General features: G+C 42.9%; 2 protein-coding genes across 6 annotated transcripts in view; one reads left to right on the forward strand and one right to left on the reverse strand.

The window, feature by feature from the left end:
- Positions 1–12073, forward strand: part of LOC106567356 (protein kinase C zeta type) — a 140237-nt gene extending 128164 nt beyond the window's left edge. For all 3 annotated transcript variants that reach the window (XM_014136502.3, XM_014136506.3, XM_014136504.3), the window contains one exon: positions 6234–12073. In XM_014136502.3, coding sequence (XP_013991977.1) covers positions 6234–6321 — 88 coding nt within the window. In that variant the 3' untranslated portion in view covers positions 6322–12073. The remainder of the gene's footprint in view (positions 1–6233) is intronic.
- The window catches only part of si:ch73-70k4.1 (FA core complex associated protein 20), a 70061-nt gene extending 43350 nt beyond the window's left edge, over positions 1–26711 (reverse strand). The window contains exons 1-4 of one of the 3 annotated variants that reach the window (XM_014136507.3): positions 26477–26710; positions 26023–26170; positions 23042–23796; positions 20576–21509 (exon numbers count right to left, since the gene is read on the reverse strand). In XM_014136507.3, the coding sequence (XP_013991982.1) occupies positions 21437–21509; positions 23042–23796; positions 26023–26170; positions 26477–26619 (1119 nt within the window). In that variant the 5' untranslated portion in view covers positions 26620–26710 and the 3' untranslated portion in view covers positions 20576–21436. Of the gene's footprint in view, positions 1–20575; positions 21510–23041; positions 23797–26022; positions 26171–26476 lie in introns of those variants that run through there. The other 2 variants (XM_045693348.2, XM_082960182.1) reach the window with 2 other exon arrangements.
- Positions 26712–27224: the final 513 nt, after the last annotated feature.

The raw sequence follows: 27224 nt of genomic DNA on the forward strand, positions 1-27224 counted from the left end.
AGAGCAGCAGTATATAACAATAGCGGGGCTATATACAGGGGGTACGGGTACCGGTGTCGAGGTAATTGAGGTAATATGTACATGTAGGTAGAGTTATTAAAGTGACTATGCAAAGATATTAACAGAGAGTAGCAGCAGTGTAGGGGGGGGGGGGGGGGGCAATGCAAATAGTCTGGGTAGCCATTTTATTAGCTGTTCAGGAGTCTTATGGCTTGGGGGTAGAAGCTGTTTAGAAGCCTCTTGGACCTAGACTTGGCGCTCCAGTACCGGTTTCCATGCGGTATCAGAGAGAACAGTCTATGACTAGGGTGGCTGGAGTCTTTTACAATTTTTAGCACCTTCCTCTGACACCGCCTGGTATAGAGGTCCTGGATGGCAGGAAGCTTGGCCCTGGTGATGTACTGGGCCGTACTCACTACCCTCTGTAGTGCCTTGCGGTCGGAGGCTGAGCAGTTGCCATACCAGGCAGTGATGCAACCCGTCAGGATGCTCTCGATGGTGCAGCTGTAGAACTTTTTGAGGATCTAAGGACCCATGACAAATCTTTTCAGTCTCCTGAGGGGGAATAGGTTTTGTCGTGCCCTCTTCACGACTGTCTTGGTGTGCTTGGACCATGTTAGTTTGTTGGTGATGTGGACACCAAGGAACTTGAAGCTCTCAACCTGCTCCACTACAGCCCCGTCGATGAGAATGGGGGCATGCTTGGTCCTCCTTTTCCTGTAGTCCACAATCTTCTCCTTTGTCTTGATCACGTTGAGGGAGAGGTTGTTGTCCTTGCACCACACGGTCAGGTCTCTGACCTCCTTATAGGCTGTCTCATCGTTGTCTGTGATCAGGCCAACCACTGTTGTGTCAACAGCAAACTTAATGATGGTGTTGGCGTCGTGCCTGGCCGTGCAGTCATGAGTGAACAGGGAGTACAGGAGGTGACTGAGAACGCACCACTGAGGGACCCCCGTGTTAAGGATCAGCATGGCGGATGTGTTGTTACCTACCCTTACCACCTGTGGGCGGCCCATCAGGAAGTCCAGGATCCAGTTGCAGAGGGAGGTGTCCTTAGCAGGGTCCTTAGCTTAGTGATGAACTTTGAGGGCACTATGGTGTTGAACGCTAAGCTGTAGTCAATGAATAGCATTCTCACATAGGTGTGAGAATGTCCAGGTGTGAAAGGGCAGTGTGGAGTGCAACAGAGATTGCATCATCTGTGGATCTGTTGGTGCAGTATGCAAATTGAGTGGGTCTAGGTTTTCTGGGATGAAACGTGGGTATTACAGACTCAGACAGAGAGAGGTTGAAAATGTCTGTGACGACACTTGCCAGTTGGTCAGCGCATACTTGGAGTACATGTCCTGGTAATCCGTCTGGCCCTGCGGCCTTGTTCACATCGGCTGCGGAGAGCGTGATCACACAGTCGTCCAGAACAGCTGATGCTCTCATGCATGTTTCAGTGTTACTTGCCTCGAAGTGAGCATAGAAGTTATTTAGCTCGTCTGGTAGGCTCGTGTCACTGGGCACCTCTCTCGGCTGTGCTTCCCTTTGTAGTCTGTAATAGTTTTCAAACGAGCATCGGAACCGATGTAGTACAATTCGATCTTAGTCCTGGATTGACGCTATGCCTGTTTGATGGTTTGTTGGAGGGCATATTGGGATTTCTTCTAAGTTTCCGGGTTAGAGTCCCGCTCCTTGAAAGCAGCAGCTCTACCCTTTAGCTCAGTGCGAATGTTGCCTGTAATCCATGGCTTCTGGTTGTGGTATGTACGTACAGTCACTGTGCTGACACTTATTGATAAAGCCAGTGACTGATGTGGTGTACTCCTCAATGCCATCGGAAGAATCCCGGAACATATTTCAGTCTGTGCTAGCAAAATTAAATGATACATTGTGGACTAATTTCATGTTAAGGCTCAATGTTTGTTTTCTTTTCATTCAGCTTTCTATATAAATGTATTGGCAATCAGATGCCATATAAATTAGAAGAAAAAGGCTGAGAACAATACAAATTCTAGGCACTTCGAGGTACAGTTTTCAGAATACTTGGAAACTGTGGTCCATAAATCTATATATGTTTTTTTTTTTTTAAGTCCATTTGAACTTCAAATTCTGTATCCTACCTGCCTTTGTCTGTTTCAAACTCTAACATAGTCCCATCATCTACGCATCAATCCAACTACCCTCAGTATCTCTGGGGTTCTGACAGCCGAGGTGTGTCAGATCAACCAGAGCTGCACCTCTCATCTCATTAGGGCAAACTGGGGGCTCACACACTTGTCTGGGGTAATTTGCGGCGGGATTTGACGTTCGCTGTGACAGTCTGCGGGGTTTAGCATTGGGGAGGAGGAGAAAGAGGTGAAGGGGGGTTGTGAGTTGGCAGCTCTGCCAGTTCAATGGGAGAAGAGATCTCAAGCAGGCTTCAAACGCCATGGCATGGCAGCCCCACAGCACTTCAAAAGGAGAGACACGATGCCTCTCTCTCTCCCTCTGTGTCGCTCAGGAGAGAGGGGTGATGTCGCCCACTCCTGCCGAGCGGGAGAGGGAGTGATGTAAATCACGCCCCCTCCTCTTCTGTGATGGGTTTGGCAGACGAAAAAAGAAAAGTGAGAGAGAGAGTGAGTGGGAGGGAGAAAATGGGTAAACCCTCCTTGTTAGGATTTACTTTGCTGCATTAAAAAACCCTAGCTTCCTGAGAGCCCTTGCCAAGGAGCTAGGAGAGAGGGTGAGAGAGGATATAATTTGCTTTTGCCAGCGCTGTGACTTCACCAGTCTTGGAAATGGCGAGTACGGCGAGACCCAAAGCAATAAGGATTCAGTCTTTTCTATGTTCTATGGCTAGCCACAGAGATTCAAAGGCTTTACTTAGTCTCTATAGACAGGGACGAAATTTAAAAAAATCCCTGGATCTGTATTGTAGGTAGAGTGAGGAGGTTGATTGGATTGGTTCCGTCCCACTTTGTTTTATGAATGCTGTGTGTGTGTGGGCACCACCATGAAATACAAGGCTGTCTGTCTTTCTTTCCTTGAACCTCATCCACCCACCCCCTCTCTCTCAGCTCCCAGCTCTGACAACCTTTTTCCCCCTCTTATAATTCTTTCTTTCTCCCTTTCCTCCTCTCACTTGGTTCTCTCTCTCATTTTCTCAGTCTCTTTCTCCCCCGCTTTCTCCATCTCGCTCTCGTTCTCTGTGTTGCTCGTTCTCTCCCTCTCTCCGCATCTGGTAGCACTTTTAAGCTCTCTCTGGAAAAAAAGGCAACATTTGTGCTAGTGAGCACTCTTGTTTGTTTTGGTTGTGTCCCAAATGTTCCCTCCTCGCTCTGTTTCTCTTTTGTGGTCTTGTGCCTTTCCCCTCCTTTTCTCACTGCCTCAAGTTTGCTGCTACTCGCTGACTTCACTCAAACAATGTTATCTAGCTAGCAGCACCTACTGTGTGCACCCAAGTGTGCTCACAGATAGAATATCCATCAATCATTTTAGGCTGTTTGTATAATTTCAGTTGAATCTTACAGATTGCATTTTCTGGGTGTATTTCAGTGTGTTGAATGGGATTCTAAAGGCATGGTGGTGTGTTAAAGTGTCTGGATCTAGATTACAATGAGCTGGAGATGAGGCTTCTCCTTAAAACTGGTCTAGGATCATCTCTACCAACATTAAACCTCACCTCAGCCATTACAGGCAAAATAACCACAACCAAACAGGACCAGCGTTTAAAGAAAAGCTACATCTCTTGTATGGAAGCCTCTCTATTCCTCTCTCTTTCCCCAGCAAGAGGCCTCCTTCCTGCGGCTCCACCCTACCCTCCTGGGGAGTGCGGTCAGCCTTCTTTACTACGGCAGATGAGGGTTGCGTCTCAAATGGCACCCATTTCGCCTATATAGTGCACTACTTTTGACAGGGCTCTGGTCAAAAGTAGTGCATTATCACAGGAATAGGGTGCCATTTGAGATGCAGAGGAACAACATGTTGCTGTTGTTGGAGAAGCAGCTGCAGCAGAAGCTACACTCTCAGAGTAGTACATTTATTTTTACACAGCCAACCCAAACCAGTCACACGGTTCACTTCATTTATAGATGATTACCGCTTTGTTAATGGAACCAACCGGGGGCTCAGCTGGGGAGAGAGTAATAAGCACAGGGAGAGTTCACTGATGAGGCAACAACATCCTGTTCTTTCTTCTACGTTCTCACATTGTGCAAAGGGACGTTTTTTTTTGCTGGGGTTTAATGGTAGATTTTGTGTGTTAGAACAGTGATGAGGTTGTTTGAACATTGCTGGCTTGAAATAACTGTAAGCTACTAGGTGGATCATAGCCTTCCTCATTGGCGCCCTAGTAGTGATGTCCATGTATGACTTGAAATAGGACTATTCTCATCCGCCTGCCAAAGATTCCCTATGAATAGGAGAGCTGTAAAGGTAACTCCTGAAGTACTGCACTAGCATGTCTATACCCTTTAAAAGACATGCTCCAGAACTCTGCCGACTACTACGTATTTTTTTAAACTTCCCGCTTTGGGCTGGATGTGTCAATGTGTAGTTCACACATGCATAATCTGAGAAGAATGACTGTCTTACTTCAATTAGCCACGAAATCCCTAGTCTGAAAGCAACTGTTTTTCTGGAAGCTGTGTTGCGCTACATTTTTCCCCCTCGTGGGCCAGCCCCCTAGCAATTCAAGTTTAACCAATGAGCTTCAGCACTTCACCATTTGAGTGACAGCTAACAAGAGGCACATCAATTACCCACAACAGAGCAAGAGAGAAAGCAATGACGTGATGCACATATGTGACATACAGTCCCAGTCAAAGGTTTGGACACACCTACTCATTCAAGGGTTTTTCTTTATTTTTGCTATTTTCTACATTGTAGAATAATAGTGATGAAATAACACACTGACCCAACAAAACTCCAGGCTGTGTAAGGGCTATTTGACCAAGAAGGAGTTAGATGGAGTGCTGCATCAGATGACCTGGCCTCCACAATCACCCGACCTCAACCAAAGTGAAATGGTTTGGGATGAGTTGGACCGCAGAGTGAAGGAAAAGCAGAAAAGTGCTCAGCATATGTCGGAACTCTTAAGACTGTTGGAAAAGCATTCCAGGTGACGCTAGTTGAGAGAATGCCAACAGTGTGCAAAGCAATTTTCAGGGACCACTTTAGGCTCGTGAGAGCTACTTTCAGAACTACTGGCTAAAAAGTATACAAAAATACTGGAGAATTGTACCATTGGATTTTTCCATTTCTTCTGCATCTGTAGATACCAACCAGTAGTATGTGCAATTAAGGAGGGCTGACCTAGAGCGGTGTTTGTGAGACAAGGGCGGATCCCGAAGGGGCCCGGAGCTAGGACTTTTTACAAAAATGTCTGAAGAGTCTGAATGGTTTGAGCTAGAAACTACTAAAAGCTATATATGCAAATCTGAGACTCTCACAAACATGCAAATGTAACATATGGCAGTCACATATGTTACACAAGAGTCATTAGAAGGTATGGTGTTCTTCTACATAGACCCTATATTCTGGGATTTCCTATAATCTATAATATTGTAATAAATTCACATAGTTGCTGTCGCAAACTCCAAACAGTTACTACTGACTAGTTCGATATTCACTTCTCAATGAGCCAGCAATTTCTGTACTTACAGCATTCATATAAATAAATTTTTTCCCAGGTTTTTGCTTTGGAGAACCTTATTTTGTTATTGACATTTGTCAATAAAACTCATGAATACAACTATTTATATCAAATAGTTTTGAATTCTACTTGTAGCCCTGGTTGTCCTGAAAAGAAAATGGTAAAACACATCATTGTGAGGCTAAATATAAGGGCTGGACATGCAGATAAATGAAAGTCAGATAAATGAAAAGCCGATTTTTGCTGGGGTCTCGGGACTGATAGGGTAAAAGCAACACATATAGCCACGAAAACCATGAAACACAGGAAACCAACAGATACACAATTTGTGAGTAGACAAAGTAGCCAACGAGTCACACTGCTATATTTGAAGATGAGTGTCTGACATGGGAAGCGAACCGGCGATGTTTGGAGCCGTAAGCGACTACCCTCTCGTGAACATATGCCACGTCGCCTCCCTACGTATAACTATCTTGTACAAATGTCTAGAAAAGAAGTCTAAAGCTGCCAATCAGGCTAAAGTAGCACATTGTAGCATTTTTTATTTGTTCTGAGTTAACTGACCTTTTCCCCATTCTCTCTCTCCTCTTTTCTCCCTCTCCTCTCCCAGGGACGTCATCAAGAGAATAGACCAGTCAGAGTTTGAGGGATTTGAATACATCAACCCTCTGCTGCTATCCGCAGAGGAGTCTGTATGAGGGAGAAGAGACCTCTTCTCCCACCTGTGTCTGTCCACCCCCCACCCCCCTCTCAGCCAAATCTATGAACAACTCCCTCTGGGATGGAGGGAGGACAAGAAACTCCCGGCTTTGCACGAGGTTCGAGGACACGAGTGCGAAAATTTTTCTTTTTTTTCTTTGTGGATCCCACATAATGCATTGCATTATTTTGTCACCTGGGGAAAACTCTTTGGAGGTGGACAACATAAAAAAGGACACAGGAACATTCCCAAAACTTGGTTGTTGATTGTCTTCACGTTTTTTGTTTGTTTCCCCAACAACTCCATCTCTGTGTCAGCAGGACGGCTGGCTATGTCATTTCAAAAACAGAAAGCGACTTCATTCTGTGCCTGCCATGGTAAAACAGATGACAGTCCCGCCCCTCGCATCCCTGGTTGGAATATGACAGTTCTACGACTAGAACTTGAAGTTATGTGCATTTTGTTTTGTTTATTCGTTTTTTTTTGTTTTTTTTACTTGTAGGAGGCTCCGCTGCCTCGAGCAAAATAAGAATGTACAATGACGAAGGGAAAAAATGATGATACAAGTTATTGTGTATTATAATGTAGGTAGCAACTCCAAATTGATGATGCCTTTCTATTGATGCAAAGTGGCACGTTTTATTCATGACCATGAACTTTCTTTTTGTTTGTTTTCCTCAGCATTGATTTTCATTAACAGAAAAAAAACTGAGACGAAAGTTTATTTTTATTTAAGAAGTGCCTCAAAGATCCAATCTACACCATGTTTCTGATTGCACTTACCGATTGTTCCAATACCTTTCAGCTGCCTGGTGGGTTGGTCAGTTGGTGAAGAAAGCCAGTGGAACACATCGCGCATAAAGACCAAGGGCCTCATTTCTAAAGGGTTTTTGTGCACAGATTTTATTGTAAATTGCGCATACACGTAAATGTAAATGATGCCAATGTTTTAAGAGTTAAATCTTTAACAACCTTGAGCTTGACAAGAAAATATGCAGTAGGAAGCATTTTTGTAGATCACCCAATACCCTGATAGCACAAAGAGGCAAACTATCATCTGTCGGTCAACAGAATTTTGAACGAGAGTGCATCGTCCTCAGCACTGAAGTATGGGCAACTGTAAGTCTGTATACTTCAAACTTGAGAAGTCTGTTGCCATAGTCCTTTACCATTCACAGCATATTAAAATGTAGATGCTGAGTGAAAGCTGTTTAATGGGGAAATATTTTTAAAGAACCACTGAACACGCTGTTTGGCACGTGTGTTTTTCTGTTGCTCATTAGAAAAACGAGATATCAGTCTTGGCGGTGTGTTTCCTGACCGATTCTACGTTTGGGGAAGGATGTTTATCCCCATGAGACACTGCAGCCTAGTTCCCTTCCTCAAAATCCCCAGAATTAATCTAAGATAACTAAAGAAATCTGTAATTAATGTTGATGTTTGTGAAGAGGATGTTTTAGTTGTGCAACTTTACATCCATTACATCCATTTTACATTTTGGGCAGTATTTCTGAAGTAAAGAAATGTGCGACATGTTGTCTTAAATAAACAAAGTCAGAGCTGCTGGGCAGGTCTGTCTCACTGTCTATGCTATTGGATAGAGAGCAATCACCGCAGCTGTTCACCCCTTGTTAGTGGGCAAATGGACATTGTCAAATCAAAACCCAACCTTCATTTACCCGTTGTGACGCACGGATGTTCCAAACTCCGTTTTAGATGAGACTGACTTTATGACCAAAATTATCCTATTTACACGAGTCAATTTTGACACTAGAATAACAGTTTCTGACTCATATCGGTGCCACATAGGCCGTTATCAAAGGGATTCGTTGCTTTTTAAAGGCAGTCGCTCTTTAAATTGTGCATACTAACACTTTGAGAACTGATTGAATGCTTAAATTTAGTATAGCAACTGATTTTATAAATGAGGCCCAATGTCTTAGGCAATCCAAATGGTTAAATCTTTAAAAAGGAATGAACGTTATGGAGCACAGTAGCCAGCCATGGTTCTGATGAAAACATGGTTACTCTTACCATTCTGTTGAAATACCAACCTGGTCTCAGAGCATTTCGTATTATTCTGTATGTGAATCTGAGAATCCATTTACTATATGTTACATTTTGTAAATAGAGCGGTAGCTTATGTAAAACGTTTGACAGTATGGGTAGGCTACTGTATTGCTGTTGGATAGGAGCTGGCCATCATAAGCCTATTTCATTTTATTTGAAAAACAATCAGTGAATTTGTCCAAATACTTATGAGTTCTTCACATGGGGGTGACTAGATACAGTTGAAGTCGGAAGTTTACATACACTTAGGTTAGAGTCATTAAAACTCGTTTTTCAACCACTCCACAAATGATTTATTGTTAACAAACTATAGTTTTGGCAAGTCGGTTAGGACATCTACTTTGTGCATGACACAAGTAATTTTTCCAACAATTGTTTACAGACAGATTATTTCACTTAATCACAATTCCGTGGGTCAGAAGTTTACATACACTAAGTTGACTGTGCCTTTAAACAGCTTGGAAAATTCCAGAAAATGAATATCAGAAGCTTCTGATAGGCTAATTGACATCATTTGAGTCAATTAGAGATGTACCTGTGGATGTATTTCAAGGCCTACCTTCAAACTCAGTGCCTCTGCTTGACATCTTGGGTAAATCAAAAGAAATCAGCCAAGACCTCAGAAAAAAATTGTAGACCTCCACAAGTCTGGTTGATCCTTGAGAGCAATTTACAAATACTTGAAGGTACCACGTTCATCTGTACAAACAATAGTACACAAGTATAAACACCATGGGGCCGTGCAGCCGTCATACCGCTCAGGAAGGAGACGCGTTCCGTCTCCTAGAGATGAACGTACTTTGGTGCGAAAAGTGAAAATCAATCCCAGAACAACAGAAAAGGACCTTGTGAAGATGCTGGAAGAAACAGGTACAAAAGTATCTATATCCACAGTAAAACGAGTCCTATATCGACATAACCTGAAAGGCCGCTCAGCAAGGAAGAAGCCACTGCTTCAAAACCGCCATAAAAAAGCCAGACTATGGTTTGCAACTGCACATGGAGTCAAAGATCGTACTTTTTTGAGAAACATCCTCTGGTCTGATGAAACAAAAATAGAACTGTTTGGCCATAATGACCATTGTCATGTTTGGAGGAAAAAGAGGGAGGCTTGCAAGCCGAAGAACACCATCCTAACCATGAAGCACGGGGGTGACAGCATCATGTTGTGGGGGTGCTTTGCTGCAGGAGGGACTGGTGCACTTCACAAAATAGATGGCATCATGAGGTAGGAAAATTATGTGGATATATTGACATCAGTCAGGAAGTTAAAACTTGGTCGCAAATGGGTCTTCCAAACGGACAATGACCCGAAGCATACTTCCAAAGTTGTGGCAAAATGGCTTAAGGACAACAAAGTCAAGCTATTGGAGTGGCCATCACAAAGCCCTGACCTCAATCCTATAGAAAATGTGTGGGTAGAACTGAAAAAAATGTGTGCGAGCAAGGAGGCCTACAAACCTCAGTTAAACCAGCTCTGTCAGGAGGAATGGGCCAAAATTCACCCAACTTATTGTGGGAAGCTTGTGGAAGGCTACCCAAACCGTTTGACCCAAGTTCAACAATTTAAAGGCAATGCTACCAAATACTAATTGAGTGTATGTAAACTTCTGACCCACTGGGAATGTGATGAAAGAAATAAAAGCTGAAATAAATCACTCTACTATAATTCTGATATATCACATTCTTAAAATAAAGTGGTGATCCTAACTAACCTAAGACAGGGAATTTTTACTAGGATTAAATGTCAAGAGTTTAAATGTATTTGGCTAAGATGTATGTAAACTTCTGACTTCAACTGTATGTATTAATTTGTGGATGTCCATCATCCATTTCGTATGACATGTTACGAATTTCTATTCGTTACCAATTTGCAAAATGTACAATATTACCAATTTGCTATACGTACAATATGTTACGAATTCTAGATTGGTGGCTAACGTTAGTTAGCTCGTTAGCTAGGCTAGGGTTAAGTTTAGGAGTTAGGTTTAAGTGTTAGGGGAAGGGTTAGCTAAAAGGGTTAAGGTTAGGGTTTGGGGAAGGGTTAGCTAGCATGCTAAGTTGTTGCAAAGTAGCTAAAAAAATAGTAAGCAGTTGAAAAGTTGCTAAAGTTTTCCGTTATGAGACGCAAACTCGCAACCTTTGGGTTGCTAGTCGTTCGCGTTACACTTCCACCCCAACCAACCACATTTCGGTATAGCCTTAAGTAGCCATCTGTCTTATATAACCATAGCAAATGTAACATATCATACTAAATGGAGTGTCTTGGATTTACATACAGAATAATACGAAATGCTCTGAGACCAGGTTGGAAATACAGTATAGAGCTACATCACGCCTGAATGATCGAATCTTTTAAGTTATTGTCTGCATACACTAGTGCACAATGTGACAAACCGTGTTGGATGTCAGTAACTGGCAGGCTGGTGATTTGGACTTTGCACCAGCAGAAGGCCGCACTGATTCTAATAGTTCAGTTCAGGACTGGACATGATGGTGGGGGAAGACATTGTCAAAGTGTACATGCTGACCTGCACTACAACTGACCTGGGGTTAGTGAATAGGCAGAGCTCTACTGTCTCTACTGAGGGTTTTAGCAATGTTTCATGTGCGCGCGCGCACACACACACACACACACACACACACACACACACACACAGAGAAACAGATAATGTTGTGTGTACATATGTACATCCTTAAGGGAAGAAATGTATCAGGAAATCTAATATCATCCATACTAGACCCTTGAAGTGCATAAAGAAAAGATAACTTACTTCCCATATCAAATAAGGAACCAGTAGTATCTTAAGTTGAGAGATCTAATGAAGTCCACAATGCATTGCCATCAATTAATAATTCAACACATTCAGTGCAAAGATAAGACTCTCCCCTTTTAACCGAATTAACAATTTGCCTCTTAAGTCCCCAGCGAAAATGAGCTTTGAGATTAGAACGTTTGTGTTTCCTACAGAAATGAAAAAGCCCTCTTGGATGGGAATTATTTGATGAAATCTGACCCTCATTAATTTGATAACGGAGTAATAAGATTAATTAGATAATCCCAAGTTAAAGGGCTTCAATTAGCTGGCAGGCCAATATGTGGGTGAAAAGAAGGATGGAGGGAGACTGAGGGAGAGGGAGATAATGAAGCTGTGGCATATTCACTGATTAGTCGCAAACTCGAAAGCACACACACACACACACACACACAATTTTCAAGGACCAAGATTCTCTTCATCCACGTAAGGGGAGGTTAAACTTTTTCAAAGCCATCTCACTTTCGACAGCACATCAGTGTCACCATTTTTTGTTTTATTTATGAACTGTGTTTAATGTTGAACTCACAGGAATACATTCACTTGACATTGTCTCTTGAGGGACCAACGGATTCTTGAAAATGTTCCTAACGCTACAGCAACGGCCATTAAAACCAGGAAAAGGGTTCATTTCAATTGTATTTCCTTGATTCCTCACCTCCTCTCCTTCTAAAAATGCATTGGAGCAGAAGATCGGAAGTTCCTCCCAATACAATTGAGATTCACTCAGAGTATCTGTAAAAAAATAAACTAAGTCCATGATTTGTGTTCTAACATGTTTGCTGGTTGGATGTGCTTAATTCTGCTTCAATTCATCTCTGTAAATATCTGTAATTATTAAAAACAAAAATGGTTTCCCGTGAACTGATCCCGTTTTTTTTGCAGCGACATGAGGAAATCTTTCCACGCTCAATATTTGTCTCTGCAGTTTCTTTGGAAGAAACCCTTCAAAAATCGGAAAACCCTAGTCGTTAGATCTCTGGTCGCTAGTTTTAAAGAATCTACATTTTTGAAAAGCACATTTATTAGTCATTCATAATTATTGCCATGCGGTTTCCAAGTTCTATCCCATAGAACTTAAAGCTAGAACCCTTAGTAGTTACATCTATTTATGGATGAACATTTAAAAAAAAAAAACGTTTTACTTCGTCATTATGGGGTATTGTGTGTAGATTGATTAGAAGAAAAACAAATATTTAATCCATTTTAGAATAAGGTTGTAATGTGGAAAAAGTCAAGGGTTCTGAATACTTAACGAATGCACTGTATACCCATTGATTCTTAAAGAATAGAACTTGTAAATGCCTCATGGGCTTAGTTCAACTGTCATACCCCCATCAGCACCCAAAATAAGCTGGTTTTACTCCAATGTTTGTAAACAAACACTTTATAGACTCAAATCATGGTTAAAACTCTAATGTTTATCATTAGGGCTGGCACAATTACCGCATAACGTGTGGAACGAAGACGGGACGGCCAGGCATTCATGTGGTTGAGTCCGTTTCTGCGGTAACATGGACTCTTAACAACGTAATGAAACTTTGTTGCTCCTTGCTGAAACAAGCAAGGTGTAGCAAACAAGTCTTCGGTTACCTAAGCAACACCCCCCTCCCTGCAGCAGCAGCACACATAGAAATATAATGAATAGGCCTCCCGAGTGGCGCAGTGGTTTAAGGCACTGCATCGCAGTGCTAGCAGTGCCACTAGAGATTCTGGGTTCGAGTCCAGGCTCTGTCGCAGCCGGCCATGACTGGGAGGCCCATGGGGCGGCGCACAATTGGCCCAGCGTCGTCCGGGTTAGGGAGAGTTTGGCCGGCAGGGATATCCTTGTCTCATCGTGCACTAGCGACTCCTGTGGCGGGCCGGACGCAGTGCATGCTTACACGGTCGCCAGGTGTATGGTGTTTCCTCCGACACATTGGTGCGGCTGGCTTCCGAGATGGATGGGCATTGTGTCAAGAAGCAGTGTGGCTTGGTTGGGTTGTGTTTTGGAGGACGCATGGCTCTTGACCTTCACCTCTCCCGAGTCCGTACGGGAGTTGCAGCGATGAGACAAGACTGTAACTACTACCAATTGGATACCACGAAATTGGGGAGAAAAAAAATGGGTGAAAAATACAAGAATATATACATATAATGAATGGAACGGGCTTGGAAACTCTAACCCTGGATATTTGGTCTGGTAAACTCATGGGTACACTCGCAATGTCTGCCTGGTATAGTGATGCAATTATTTCCATGGTAATGTAGACTGTTCATTCAAATTATGTTAACCAGAGCCATATATTTTGGGTGTGTTCGTAAATTCCCTCTGGCTATCTACGCTGATTTCAGAGCACTCTCGTCTGAGTGTGCCAGAGTGCAGAATAACTGATGAATTTACGAGCGCGCAACAACCATTGAATATGACCGGTGTCGGTAAACGACAGGCAAAAAAATATATAACATTGTTGCCAGCAGCACAGTTAGTCCTTAAACTCTAGATAACATTAAAACAGCCTAACCAGCTCTGCTAGGGCAAGTAAAATGGTCTGAGTGAGGTGTTCTCTCATGTGTCTGCAAGTAGCTAGGAAGCTAGCCACCTTTAGCCAGTTAGCTTGGGTGCTTGACTGCCGTTGAGGTCGAAGGCTCTGATCAACCCTACTCTTCCGCCAGTGTCCATTCTGAACGCCCCGAATTTATGAACAGACAATCTGACAACACTCAATTTACGAACGACCCAGAGTGAACTGATACACTGGAGGTAATTTACGAATGCAGCTTTAGAGTGTTAGAATGTTGAATTTTGCTCTAATTTTAGACATTCAGTTAAAGCATTGTTTAAATATTACCCATGTAATGTTAATGGGGAGCTAACATGGCTGCCATAGAATGTTGTAGTGTCATGTAAAAGCATCATAATTCATTCTAGAGATTCAGTTTTAGTTAATATTCCCCATGTAATGTTAATGGGGCACTTACATGGCTGCCATAGAATGGTAAAGTGTCATGCATCATAATGCAGAAACAGCAAACAACTCACTAAATACATAATCATTATTTCTATAGCGTTTTCATAAAGAATCTCAAAGCGCTTCAAAAGCAAAAAACAAACAAGCAACACATCATTATGAGTAGCCTAACTATAGTTAGGTCAACCAACAGAGGCCAAGTCTTTGAGTGCATCCTACAAAGATGGAGAGGGACAGTTCATGGCTTGATCAGAGGAAGGTGGTCAGGGAGATGGTTGATGAAGAGTCTAGTGACGAGGGCTACTCTGGGAACCAGTTGTGTAGCTACTGGACTTGTAGCACCCACGTTGGTGATACCTCAGCAGCACTGGGCACCGGAAAGCAACCACAAACTTTACTGCTTCTCCCATTCCTCTCAAGCTTCAGGTGACTCCTCAATTGATGTTTTCAAAAGACCAGGAACTAGCAGCCAGTTTAAACAAAAAAGCTGGTATGGTGTCCTGATGCATCATTCAAACAAAAACAATTAGCTAGCTAGCTGGTTAGCTGGTTAGCTAGCCCAGACAAAAATAGTTGACCTAACCAGCAGAAATATGCAATAAAACTTAATGTTATAAAAATAAAACAGCTGATTTAAAAACCACACAAAAACACTTACAAATAATAATTAAATATGCACAGTGCCTTGAGAAAGTATTCATACCCCTTGACTTATTCAACATTTTGTTGTTACAGGTTGAATTCAAAATGTATTAAAACAAAAATAACCCATCTACAGTCGTGGCCAAAAGTTTTGAGAATGACACATATTAATTTACACAAAGTTTGCTGTTTCAGTGTGTCTAGATATTTTTATCAGATGTTACTATGGAATACTGAAGTATAATTGCAAGCATTTCATAAGTGTCAAAGGCTTTTATTCACAGTTACATGAAGTTGATGCAAAGAGTCAATATTTGCAGTGTTGACCCTTCTTTTTCAAGACCTCTACAATCCGCCCTGGCATGCTATCAATTAACTTCTGGGCCACATCCTGACTGATGGCAGCCCATTCTTGCATAATTAATGCTTGGAGTTTGTGGGTTTTTGTTTGTCCACCCGCCTCTTGAGGATTGACCACAAGTTCTCAATGGGATTAAGGTCTGGGGAGTTTCCTTGCCATAGACCCAAAATATCGATGTTTTGTTCCCCGAGCCACTTAGTTATCACTTTTTCCTTATGGCAAGGTGCTCCATCATGCTGGAAAAGGCATTGTTCGTCACCAAACTGTGCCTGGATGGTTGGGAGAAGTTGCTCTCAGAGGATGTGTTGGCACCATTCTTTAGTCATGGCTGTGTTCTTAGGCAAAATTGTGAGTGAGCCTACTCCCTTGGCTGAGAAGCATCCCCACACATGAATGGTCTAAAGATGCTTTACTGTTGGCATGACACAGGACTGATGGTAGCGCTCACCTTGTCTTCTCCGGACAAGCTTTTTTCTGGAAGCCCCAAACAATCGGAAAGGGGATTAATCAGAGAAAATGACTTTACCCCAGTCCTCAGCAGTCCAATCCCTGTACCTTTTGCAGAATATCAGTCTGTCCCTGATATTTTTACTGGAGAGAAGTGGCATCTTTGCTGCCCTTCTAGACACCAGGCCATCCTCAAAGTCTTCACCTCACTGTGCATGCAGATGCACTCACAGCTGCCTGCTGCCATTCCTGAGCAAGCTCTGTACTGGTGGTGCCCCGATCCCGCAGCTGAATCAATTTTAGGAGACGGTCCTGGCGCTTGCTGGACTTTCTTGGGCGCCCTGAAGCCTTCTTCACAACAATTGAACCGCTCTCCTTGAAGTTGTTGATGATCCGATAAATGGTTGATTTAGGTGCAATCTTACTGGCAGCAATATACTTGCCTGTGAAGCCCTTTTTGTGCAAAGCAATGATGACGGCACATGTTTCCTTGCAGGTAACCATGGTTGACAGAGGAAGAACAATGATTCCAAGCACCACCCTCTTTTTGAGGCTTCCAGTCTGTTATTCGAACTCAATCAGCATGACAGAGTGATCTCCAGCCTTGTCCTCGTCAACACTCACACCTGTGTTAATGAGAGAATCACTGACATGATGTCAGCTGGTCCTTTTTGTGGCAGGGCTGAAATGCAGTGGAAATGTTTTTGGGGGGATTCAGTTCATTTGCATGGCAAAGAGGGACTTTGCAATTAATTGCAATTCATCTGATCATTCTTTATAACATTCTGGAGTATATGCAAAATGCCATCATACACACTGAGGCAGCAGACTTTGAAAATAAATATTTGTGTCATTCTCAAAACTTTTGGCCACAACTGTACACACAATACCCCATAATGACAAAGTGAAAACACGTTTTTAGAAATGTTTGCACATTAATTGAAAATTAAATACAGAAATCTCTCATTTTCATAGTGCTGTGAAAAAATATTTGCCCCCTTTGTAATTTTCTGTACTTGTGCATATTTTTTAATACTGAATTATCAGATCTTCAACCAAAACCTAATATTAGATAAAGGGAACCTGAGTGAACAAATAACAATTACATACTTATTTCATAAACAGTTATGCAACACCCAATGTGTGAAAAGTAATTGCCCCATACACTAACTGTGTGTGCCACCTTTAGCTGCAATGACTCCAACCAAACACTTCATGTAGTTGTTGATCAGTCTCTCATGTCGCTGTGGAGGAATTTTGGCCCACTCTTCCATGCAGAACTGCTTTAACTCAGGTACATTTGTGGGTTTTCAAGTATGCTCGGTTCATGCTCGGTTCAAGTCCTGCCACATCTCAATTGTGATTAGGTCTGGACTTTGACTAAGCTATTCCAAAACTTCATATGTTACTTTTTAGCTATTTTCGTATAGACTCGATTGTTTGTTTTTGATCATTGTCTTGCTGCATGACCCAGCTGCGCTTCAACTTCAGCTCACAGACAGACGGCCTGACATTCTCGGATACAGTGTTTGGTTTTCGCCAGGCATACTGGGACCCATGTCGTCCAAAATGTTATACTTTTGAACCATCTGTCCATAGAACATTCTTCCAAGAGTCTTGATGATCATCCAGGTGATTCCTCGTGCTTTTTTGCAAACTTGAGTCAACTTTTTGGACGACATGGGTCCCATTTATGCCTGGCAAAAACAAAAACTATAACTAGGCCACTCAGGAACATTCACTGTCTTCTTGGTAAGCAACTCCCGTGAAGAGTTGGCCTTGTGTTTTAGGTTATTGTCTTGCTGAAAGGTGAATTCATCTCCCAGTGTCTGTTGGAAAGACAACCAGGTTTTCCTCTAGGATTTTGCATGTGCCTTAGCTCCATTCCGTATCTATTTATCCTGAAAAACTCCACAGTCCTTAACGATTACAAGCACACCCATAACATGATGCAGCCACCACTATGCTTGAAAATATGGAGAGTGGTATTCAGTAATGTGTTGCATTGCATTTGCCCCAAACTTAACACTTTGTATTCATGACAAAAAAGTGAATTGATTTGTCACATTTTTTTGCAGTATTACTTTAGTGCCTTTTTGCAAACACGATGCATGTTTTGGATTTTTTTAAATGCTGTAACAGTCTTCCGTCTTCTCACTCTGTCAGTTAGGTTGGTATTGCAGAGTAACAACAATGTTGTTGATCCAACCTCAAGTTTTCTCCTTTCACAGCTATTAAACTCTGAAACTGTCACCGTTGGCCTCATGGTGAAATCCCTGAGCGGTTTTCTTCCTCTCCGGCAACTGAGTTAGGAAGGACACCTGTATCTTTGTAGTGACTGGGTGTATTGATACACCATCCAAAGTGTAATTATACTTAACAAAAATAAACGCAACATGCAATGTATTGGTCCCATGTATCATGAATTGAAATTTAAAAAAAAAAAAGATTTTCCATACACAAAAAAAAGCTTAAAAGTTAGTGCACAAATGTCTTTCCATCCCTGTTCGTGAGCATTTCTCCTTTGCCAAGATAATCCATCCACCTGACAGGTGTGGCATATCAAGAAGCTCATTAAACAGCATGATCATTACACAGGTGTACCTTGTGCAGGGGACAATAAAATGCCACTCTAAAATGTGAAGTTGTGTATCACAACACAATGCCACAGATGTCTGAAGTTGAGGGAGTGTACAATTGGCATGCTGACTGCTGGAATGTCCCCCAGAGCTGTTGCCAGAGAATTTAATGTTCATTTCTCTACCATAAGCCACCTCCAATGTCGTTTTAGAGAATTTGGCAGTACGTCCAACCACCCTCACAACCGCAGACCAAGTGTAACCACGCTAGCCCAGGACCTCCACCTTCATCTGCAGGATCGTCTGAGACCAGCCACCCGGACAGCTGATGAAACTGTGGGTTTGCACAACCAAATACTTTCTGCACAAACAGTCAGAGATAGTCTCAGGGAAGCTCATCTGTGTGCTCCCAGTCCTCACCGGGGTTTTGACCTGACTGTAGTTCAGCAAAACTGACTTCAGTGGGCAAATGCTCCCCTTTGATGGCCACTGGTACGCTGGAGAAGTGTGCTCTTCATTGATGAATCCTGGTTTCAACTGTACCGGACAGATGGCAGACAGCGTGTACGGCATCGTGTGGGCGAACCGTTTGCTGATATCAATGTTGTGAACAGAGTGCCCCATTGTGGCGGTGGGGTTATGCTATGGCCAGGCATAAACTATAGACAATGAACACAATTGCATTTTATCGATGCCAATTTGAGATACCGTGACAAGATCCTGAGGTCCATTGTCATGCCATTCATCCGCCGCCATTACCTCATGTTTCAGCATGATAATGCATGGCCCCATGTCATGGATCTATCTGTACACCATAATTGGATACCGAAAATGGCCCAGTTCTTCCATGGCCTGCATACTAACCAGACATGTTACCCATTGAGAATGTTTGGGATGCTCTGGATCGACGTGTACGACAGCGTGTTCCAGGTCCCGCCAATATCTAGTAACTTCCACTCCTCTTCAATGGCTGTGCGGACAACATTCCACAGGCTACAATCAACCGCCTGAATAACTCTATGTAAAGATGTCGCACTGCAAGAAGCAAATGATGGTCACACCAGATACTGACTGGTTTTCTGATCCACGCCCCTGACTTTTTTTTAAGGTATTTGTAGCTAACACGCAGTGCATTAGGGAAATTATTCAGACCCCTTGACTTTTTCCATATTTTGTTACGTTACAGAATTATTCTAACATGGATTAGATAACCATTTTTTCTCATCAATGTACACACAATACCCCATAATGACAAAGCGAAAATGTTTTTAGAATTTTTCGCAAATGTATTAAAAATAAGAAACATACCTTATTTACATAGGTATTCAGACCCTTTGCTATGAGACTCGAAATTTAGTTCAGGTGCATCCTGTTACAGGATCGAGGGAAAGATGAACAGAGCAAACTACATTGAAATCCTTGATGAAAACCTGCTCCAGAGCGCTTAGGACTGGGGTGAAGATTCAGCTTCCAAAAGGACAACGACCGTAAGCACATAGCCAAGACAACGCAGGAGTGGCTTCGGCACAAGTCTCTGAATGTCCTCGAGTGGCCCAGCCAGAGCCCGGACTTGAACCCGATCGAACATCTCTGGAGAGACTTGGAAATAGTTGTGCAGCGACGCTCCCCATCCAACATGAGAGCTTGAGAAGATCTGCAGAGAAGAATGGGAGAAACTCCCCAAATACAGGTGTGCCAAGCTTGTAGCATCATACCTAAGAAGACTCGAGGCTGTAATCGCTGCCAAAGGTGCTTCAGCAAAGTGCTGAGTAAAAGGTCTGAATAGTTATGTAAATATGATCCGTTTTTTTATTTGTAATACATTTGCAAAAATTAAAAAAAAACGTTTTGCTTTGTCATTATTTGTCATTATGGGGTATTGTGTGAAGACTGATGGAAAAAAACAACATTTAAACCATTTTAGAATAAGGCTATAACTTAATGTGGAAAAAGTCAAGGGGTCTGAATACTTTCCATATGCACTGTATGCATATCTATATTCCCAGTAATGTGAATTCCATAGATTAGGGCCTAATTTATTTATTTGAATTGATTGACTTCCTTATATGAACTGTAACTGTAAAATATTTGAAAATGTTGCATGTTGCCTTTATATTTTTGTTCAGTGTAATAACTTCACCATGCTCAAAGGGATATTCAATGTCTGCTTTTACCCATCCACCAATAGGTGCCCTTCTTTGCAAAGTATTGGAAATCCTCCCTGGTCCTTGTGGTTGAATCTGTGTTTGAAATTCACTGTTCGACTGAGGGACCTGACAGATAAGTGTTTAATTTGATTTGTGTGTGTGGGGTACAGAGATGAGGTTGTCATTTAAAAATCTAATTAAACACTTTTTGAACACAAAGTGAGTCCATGCAACTTAAGTTACTTGTTAAGCACATTTTTACTCTTGAACTTATTTACGCTTGCCATAAGAAAGGGGTTGAATAATTATTAACTAAAGACATTTCAGCTTTTCATTAATTTGTCAAATAACATTTTAAAAACATAATTATACTTATCGGGTATTGTGACATTATGGGGTGTTGAGTGTAGGCCAGTGACAAAAAATCTCAATTTAATCCATTTTAATCAAATTCAGGCTGTAACACAATGTGGGAAAAGTAAAGGGGTGTGAAGACTTTCTGAAGGCAGTATTTACAGGAGCTTTCTGCTTAGGCTACCAGGGCGCAATGGCAACTACTTCTACTAACTACTACAGGGTACACTTCCTGCTTTGCTCCTCGCTTTGGCCACCAGCCCACCCATTATACCTTTGTTGGCTTGAATGGGGACGCTCGTTCTATTCATTCTATTTCTATGGCAGCATATGCGGTTAGGAGCGGAAGAGAGAACAAAATGTGTATCTGAATGAAGCAATATGGGACACATCAGAGATTGTTTCCAACCATAGCGATGGGAAGTGGTACGCCTCAAATGCTTAGTGGCAGGTGTGCCCTCGATCCATCTCTATGATTCCAACCTTGTAGTGCATGATGATAGGTTGGTGGGAAGGGGCGGAGGTGGGCCAGTAAGAGGTCCTAACAAGGGTTGGAAATCTTACAAAGGGTAAAGGCAAAAACAAGCATTTTTAATTCGACAAGTTCCGATCGCACCTCCCCAATTCGGTCCATTTTCTTCGGTTTTGTGCCAAGTGAACACGACCCAAATGTGGTGCAACGGCCAGCTGGCTGTCCTTCCAGACCTCCATCCATCCTTGGTGTCAGAAGAAGACTCTGTGGACTATCACCAGGTCATGTCGACGGTCATCTCTGATAGACACTTGGCCAGGTGGCTGTCACAGTCCATCTGAGTGAACCTGGAGAGATGGATGGACAGCATTTCAGTCATTTCTCTTTTATCAATCCAGGTGGTTCAAATCTCTTTCCACAGGAGAAATCTGTCCCAAGAAGGCAGCAATGAAATATTTCTTACAGAAGAAAAAAAAAGTAACAAATCAAGGCCTACTTTAAAACGGCAGTCAATAATCATAACCGCCATGTAATACCTTCAATGATCACAACTTTCATCGCATGTATTGTATCGATATGATGCTCAAGCTCAACACAACTGTCGACTGCGCTGAAAGTGCACTGAATCTGAATGGATGGGTGTGTGGATGGAACAGACATCTTTTCAGTGTCTCTTCTTGAGCTTCAGTGCTTTCGGCTTATTAACTTCAGATTGCTGCTGCTGCTCTCCTGCTGGGCCCCCCCTCGCACAGTTTGGGTCTCATGTACTTTTTACTTGCCCTGTTTTAAAGGCCTAGTGAGATTTACTCTCTCTCAGTATCTCTTGCTCCCTCTCATTCTCCCTCTCGATCACTCTTTCTGCATCTCTCTCTGCATCTCTCTCTATGCCATTCTGCTGGAGGGTAATGCACGGGCAGAGGGTCCTCTCCAGGAGAGAAAGAAGAAACTGGAGCAGAGTTATCCTCCTGCACCCTTGCACACTAACACACACACACACACACGACGGATAAATGCCGTTATAGAGAAAAAGCTCTTCATATTTCTAAACGAGAGATAGAGAGACCCCTCTCACTTCCCCCTTCTAGGTCACTCTCCTCTTCCTTCTATCTCTCCAGACAGAGGAAGCCATTGTTCCTGCTAGTCCAGCCAAGAGAGAGAGAGATAGTTGGGAGGGGAGTACAGCGGGGTTGTGTGGCCGGGCCAAGGTACACAGAGCTGGCTAGGCGAGCAGACCATGATGCGGGGCCAGACCCAGGCCAGGCCCTGGCCAACACAAAGGCCGGCCTGTTCAGAAGGAGAGTAAAACGAGAGAGGGGAAAGGGATCCAGCTCTCGTACCACTGGCCCTGAGCCCTGCTTTTTAGCCCCGTCATTCATTCCCTCCTCCTCTACCTCACTTAAAACTGCCTGGCTTTTTTACCCATTTCAATGAATGATTTACTGTGTACTTTTCTTCAACCCACTTCCCTTCCACTGTTTACATGCAAACCCAGCATGGTCCGCTATGCAATCAAGGATGTAAAGATCTACATTTTAAAATTCTGTCTAGGATGTATATCGTAGAGCTACATTTTAAAATTGTGTCTAGGATGTATATCCTAGAGCTACATTTTGAAATTCTGTCTAGGATGTATATCCCAGAGTTACATTTTGAAATGCCCTGCATATGTGAAAGAATGGAATCCATACAGTCAATGGTTATACCTTGGATTTGTCAGACACCAAGGTTTTACCTCTGCAGAAAAGCAGGCAACTACCATTTGAATTTGAGTATTTAGGAAGGAAAGTAGTATAAGGCAGCAGGCATATGGGAAAGAGAGAGAGAGCAGATGAGTGTGTTGAATACAGAGAGGTTGAAGAGGCAGGCAGCTCTAACTTACCCAGCTGGAAACGGCACCAGGCACATGGGGCAACTCTGCATTGCCCTTCCTCCTCCTCCTCCTTTGCCAGCAACCCAATCAGCTCTGCCCATCCCAGACACCCCCTCCTCCCTTTTCTCCCCCTTCCCCTCCTCCATGGGAGCAGCAGTGCAGCTGTCAGAGGTAGAGGACGTGGCGTCCACCTGGTTTGCAGGTAGCTGCAGCCTCTTCATCCCCCTCTTCTCGCCCTCCTCTCCTACTCCTCCTCCACCCTTTCTTGCTTCTGCTGGTAATGATGATCCTCCGTTCCCTGCTCTGATGATGAAGGGCTGAGGAATAGAGGGATGACTCTCCTTCTCTCCTCTGGGTCGCCTGGCTGTAGGGTGGGGTCTGGCCGCTGCCGTGTTTTGCCCTCCTTCCCCTCGTTTTGTGTCCTTTCTGGATGGCACTCTGCTATTCCCCCCTCCACTCCACGGGGCTCCCCTTCCGTAGCTAGAAGGCACTCGGGCTCCCAGACTTGGTCTGGGGCGGCCAGCACCACAACTACTGCTCTCCTCTCCGGGCCCCTCTAGACAGGGAGCAGACTTCAAAGGAGGGCCATTGATGGTGGATGTTGTCTGGCTAGTCTGTACTGGGACTGGGAGGAGAGTCTTTTCCAGCCCAGGAAAAGGATTGAGAGGAAAGTCTGTGGTGGAACTGTGTGGGGAGGGCAAGGGAGTCATGTCCTCACTGAGGCTACACCATCTCCATTCAATCTGCTGGTCTACATTAGAGCTCTGAAACACAGAGAAAGACAGAGAGAGAGAAAGTGGAAAATGGGGGGGTTGACAGAAAGAAAGGAGAGAGGCAGAAAAAGAGGGTGAGTGAAATGATAGGGAGATGAGAGAGCAATAGAAAGGAGAGAGAATGGGAAGGAGAGAGCCAGAGAGCGGGGGGCATGCTTAGAGTAACTTTGTCCCCATCAAGCAGCGCCCTTGAGATCCTCTCAAATGTGACTAAGTCTAATGTGTCCAAATACGTAATAAGGAAGGACTGGGAGTGTTAAAAGAAAAAGTGACGCTAGCCTTGGAGTTGCAATCCCGGAGGCACATCAGACATCATTTCATCCAGTCTTTCGGCTGGGCCATATGTCTGTCACATAGGGGCTTAACTGGCTCCTTTAGCTGGTAGCTAGCAGGGCTTTTCTAAGAGAAGCCCACTGGAGTCAATGATTCAGCAAATGCAAGGTTGCATCAGCTACCTGTCAAAGTGATTGGTTCATGTGGCGCGCGTGGGCCAGAACTCCCACTGTCTGACCGGCGCTCTGAGAGCCGGCGCTCTGAGAGCCAGCGCCAGCCAGCAGGCTATAGCCGTCTGGGAGGTCAACAGTGACCATCATTTTAGTCAGCTCAGCAGTACTCAACGACACATTGGTTTCCTCCTCTACTAGTCTAGTGCAGAGTGCTGTTCAAAAACAGCTATTGTATGTGAGAGAAATTTTTATTTTCTGACATATTTTGTTTAGTCCTGCATGGTACAAGGTGGAATTGACACAACAGTGGCGGTTGAGAGTTGAGAATTCATCCAACCTTTTTATTTGAGTAAAGTATATGCCGGATAAAAAAAATGTCACGACAGGCCTGATAGAAACCTATTGGTAAACTGTCCAAATGGGAGAGGAGGGCAAGGGAGTAATGCCCTCACTGAGGCTACATCATCTCCATTCACTCTGCTGGCAAGCTGATAACTTTGTTATTAGCAATGTTAGCAAGCTTATCAGGCTAACGACAATCTTATTGGTTGAAGAATTGTTGAATTGTTGACTTCAAAAGTATAATCACGGTCGGACTTACGACTTCACGTGCTCATCGGAAATGGGAAGCCAGCATAAATTAGGCTACATATTAAATAAATCATGATGAACTTTAGGGTGGTGAAACTGCATGGTGATGAGCTTGATGCTCCTTTCCAATAAATATTGAGGGTCTTATTCTGGTGATATGATGATGATGCTTGGCTGCCACTTAACAGATAATAAAATATGCTAGACAAGGTGAGATATTTTTGTGTCTTAAATGTATTATGTGAGAAATGGCGGTGGAAATGCATTTTTGCGCAAATATTGATTGAATAACGATCATATCGAAGCAGCCTAAACTTGGAGTCGCGATGATATGATGTGTGGTCCTCCCACAATGACGAGGGAAAGCATGCCGTTTTGCCTCGTTCATGTGCTATCGGAAGCTCCTAGTTCCCAGTGGGAAATTTTACTTGAATGCCCCCCCAAGTTGAAAATACAAGTGGTAACCTCTGAGAAAATATTGTTACCCGAGTTGTGACGTTTCACCGCGGAAGTTTTACCTTTACAACCAAGAGATGACAACAAGTCAGTTTTTGACAAATTCAACCATCAATATGGATAACGTAGCTAGTCTGACCATATTGTCAATGTTAGCAAGCTGATAACTTATTAGCAATGTTAGCAAGCTGATAACTTATTAGCAAGCTGATAACTTTATTATTAGCAATGTTAGCAAGCTGATAACTTTATTATTCGCAATGTTAGCAAGCTGATAACTTTATTATTCGCAATGTTAGCAAGCTGATAACTTTATTGTTAGCAAGCTTATCAGGCTAACGGCAATCTTATTGGTTGAAGAATTGTTCTGACTTCAAAAGCACTTGAAAAAAAAGTACATTTGACGTGCACTACATCGTCAAGCATTGCTTTTTATCCACAAGTTAGTTTGATGGGAAAATGCACATTTCTTTATGCAGATTTATTTTTGCATGAAAATCTGTCTCCAATTGGATGGAGAATTAGCTACTTATAGTGGGATTGCTAACATTGTCAATAAAAGCTTTTGTTCAAGCCATACAACACGCTACATTCAATTAATAAAGGTCTCGATTTAAGGCGATGACCAGTTGATTAATACAATCTATTACTAATTGGCTGAAACAAAGTCCTGCTCCAACACAACTAGTGAGATTCATCCACACTCTTGGGCTGGCTAACTCACCAGTGTGGAGGCTGTTGGGAGGTCAGGGACTGGGTCCCAGGGGTGAGCGTCCAGACAGGGAAGAGCAGAGCTCAGAGTCAGGGCCCAGAGACTCTCAACTGCAGCCAGGTCACCTCTGGACCACCACGACTCTATAGGGACCACAGGTCTACAGAACACAGCAAAATAATAGAGCACATAAATATGACTAGTAAAGAAAACACGAGCAATTATGTTTCTTAATTTAATATGGACTTGACGATGAGAACCAACCACTATCTATTTGAAATGAAGACAATGCATTGCATTCAAGGAAGACAGGATCTTCTTGTCACCACAGCACAGAGTAATTGTAGAAGCTAATGTTCAATCTGGGTATCAGTTATACATATCCTGTATTGCAATAAAAACAAAAGAGTAAATCGCGGGAGCTAGATAGATGGCTAACGTTACTGCACTTCGACTGCTTGCTTACCTCGTTGAACTCAAGCTTTCAATCGATGCACTGGAACTTTCGTTGTTCTTTATCAGCGTCTTCCTGAAAAATATATCAGTTAGAGGCTCCTCGATAGACAACTTCTTTCTTTTTAGTTTTGACTTTGGGCATTTCTCAGCCATAGCAATGATCTATCTCTCCAGTCTGCCACAGTTAGATTTTTCGCGGCATTGACAGAACAGCACAGACTTCCTTGTTTGTGTGATGACGTCAGTGCGCAGGCACACGCGTCGGGTGAAGAACGCAAGTAGGTCTCCGACACCGGATAAAAAGTTGCAGATTCAAAGTTATTTGAAACATTGTATCCATCCAGTAAACTCGATTGTTCAAATGTTAATTTATACCAACATATTGCATTCACAATATCTGCCACTGGGAAATTTACATTTATAATTTTTATGTCAGCTCTAATTAGTTACAGTTTAGGAACTTTCTGCAATTGTATAGTTCGTATACTTCTCTCTTGATGTCATTCCTAGGTTTAAAAAAGATGTTGTCATTCTCATGTGTAGTTATTTGTACAATAACAGTAAGTAAGAAAGGATCATTTTTACTTTACAATGATATACAGGAAAAAGCTATATGCTTATAATTCCTCCTGACTTTATTATTGTACCACACTGTAGTCAGCAGTATAGGTCACTGATGGTCAATGCAAGGGTTGAGTTATGCAATGGCCACTGTAGCCTGTTATCATACTGTCATTCTAGAACACAGAAATAGGTGG

Source organism: Salmo salar, chromosome 13 (genome assembly GCF_965601325.2).
Source record: "Salmo salar chromosome 13, fSalSal1, whole genome shotgun sequence".
NCBI lineage: Eukaryota > Metazoa > Chordata > Actinopteri > Salmoniformes > Salmonidae > Salmo > Salmo salar.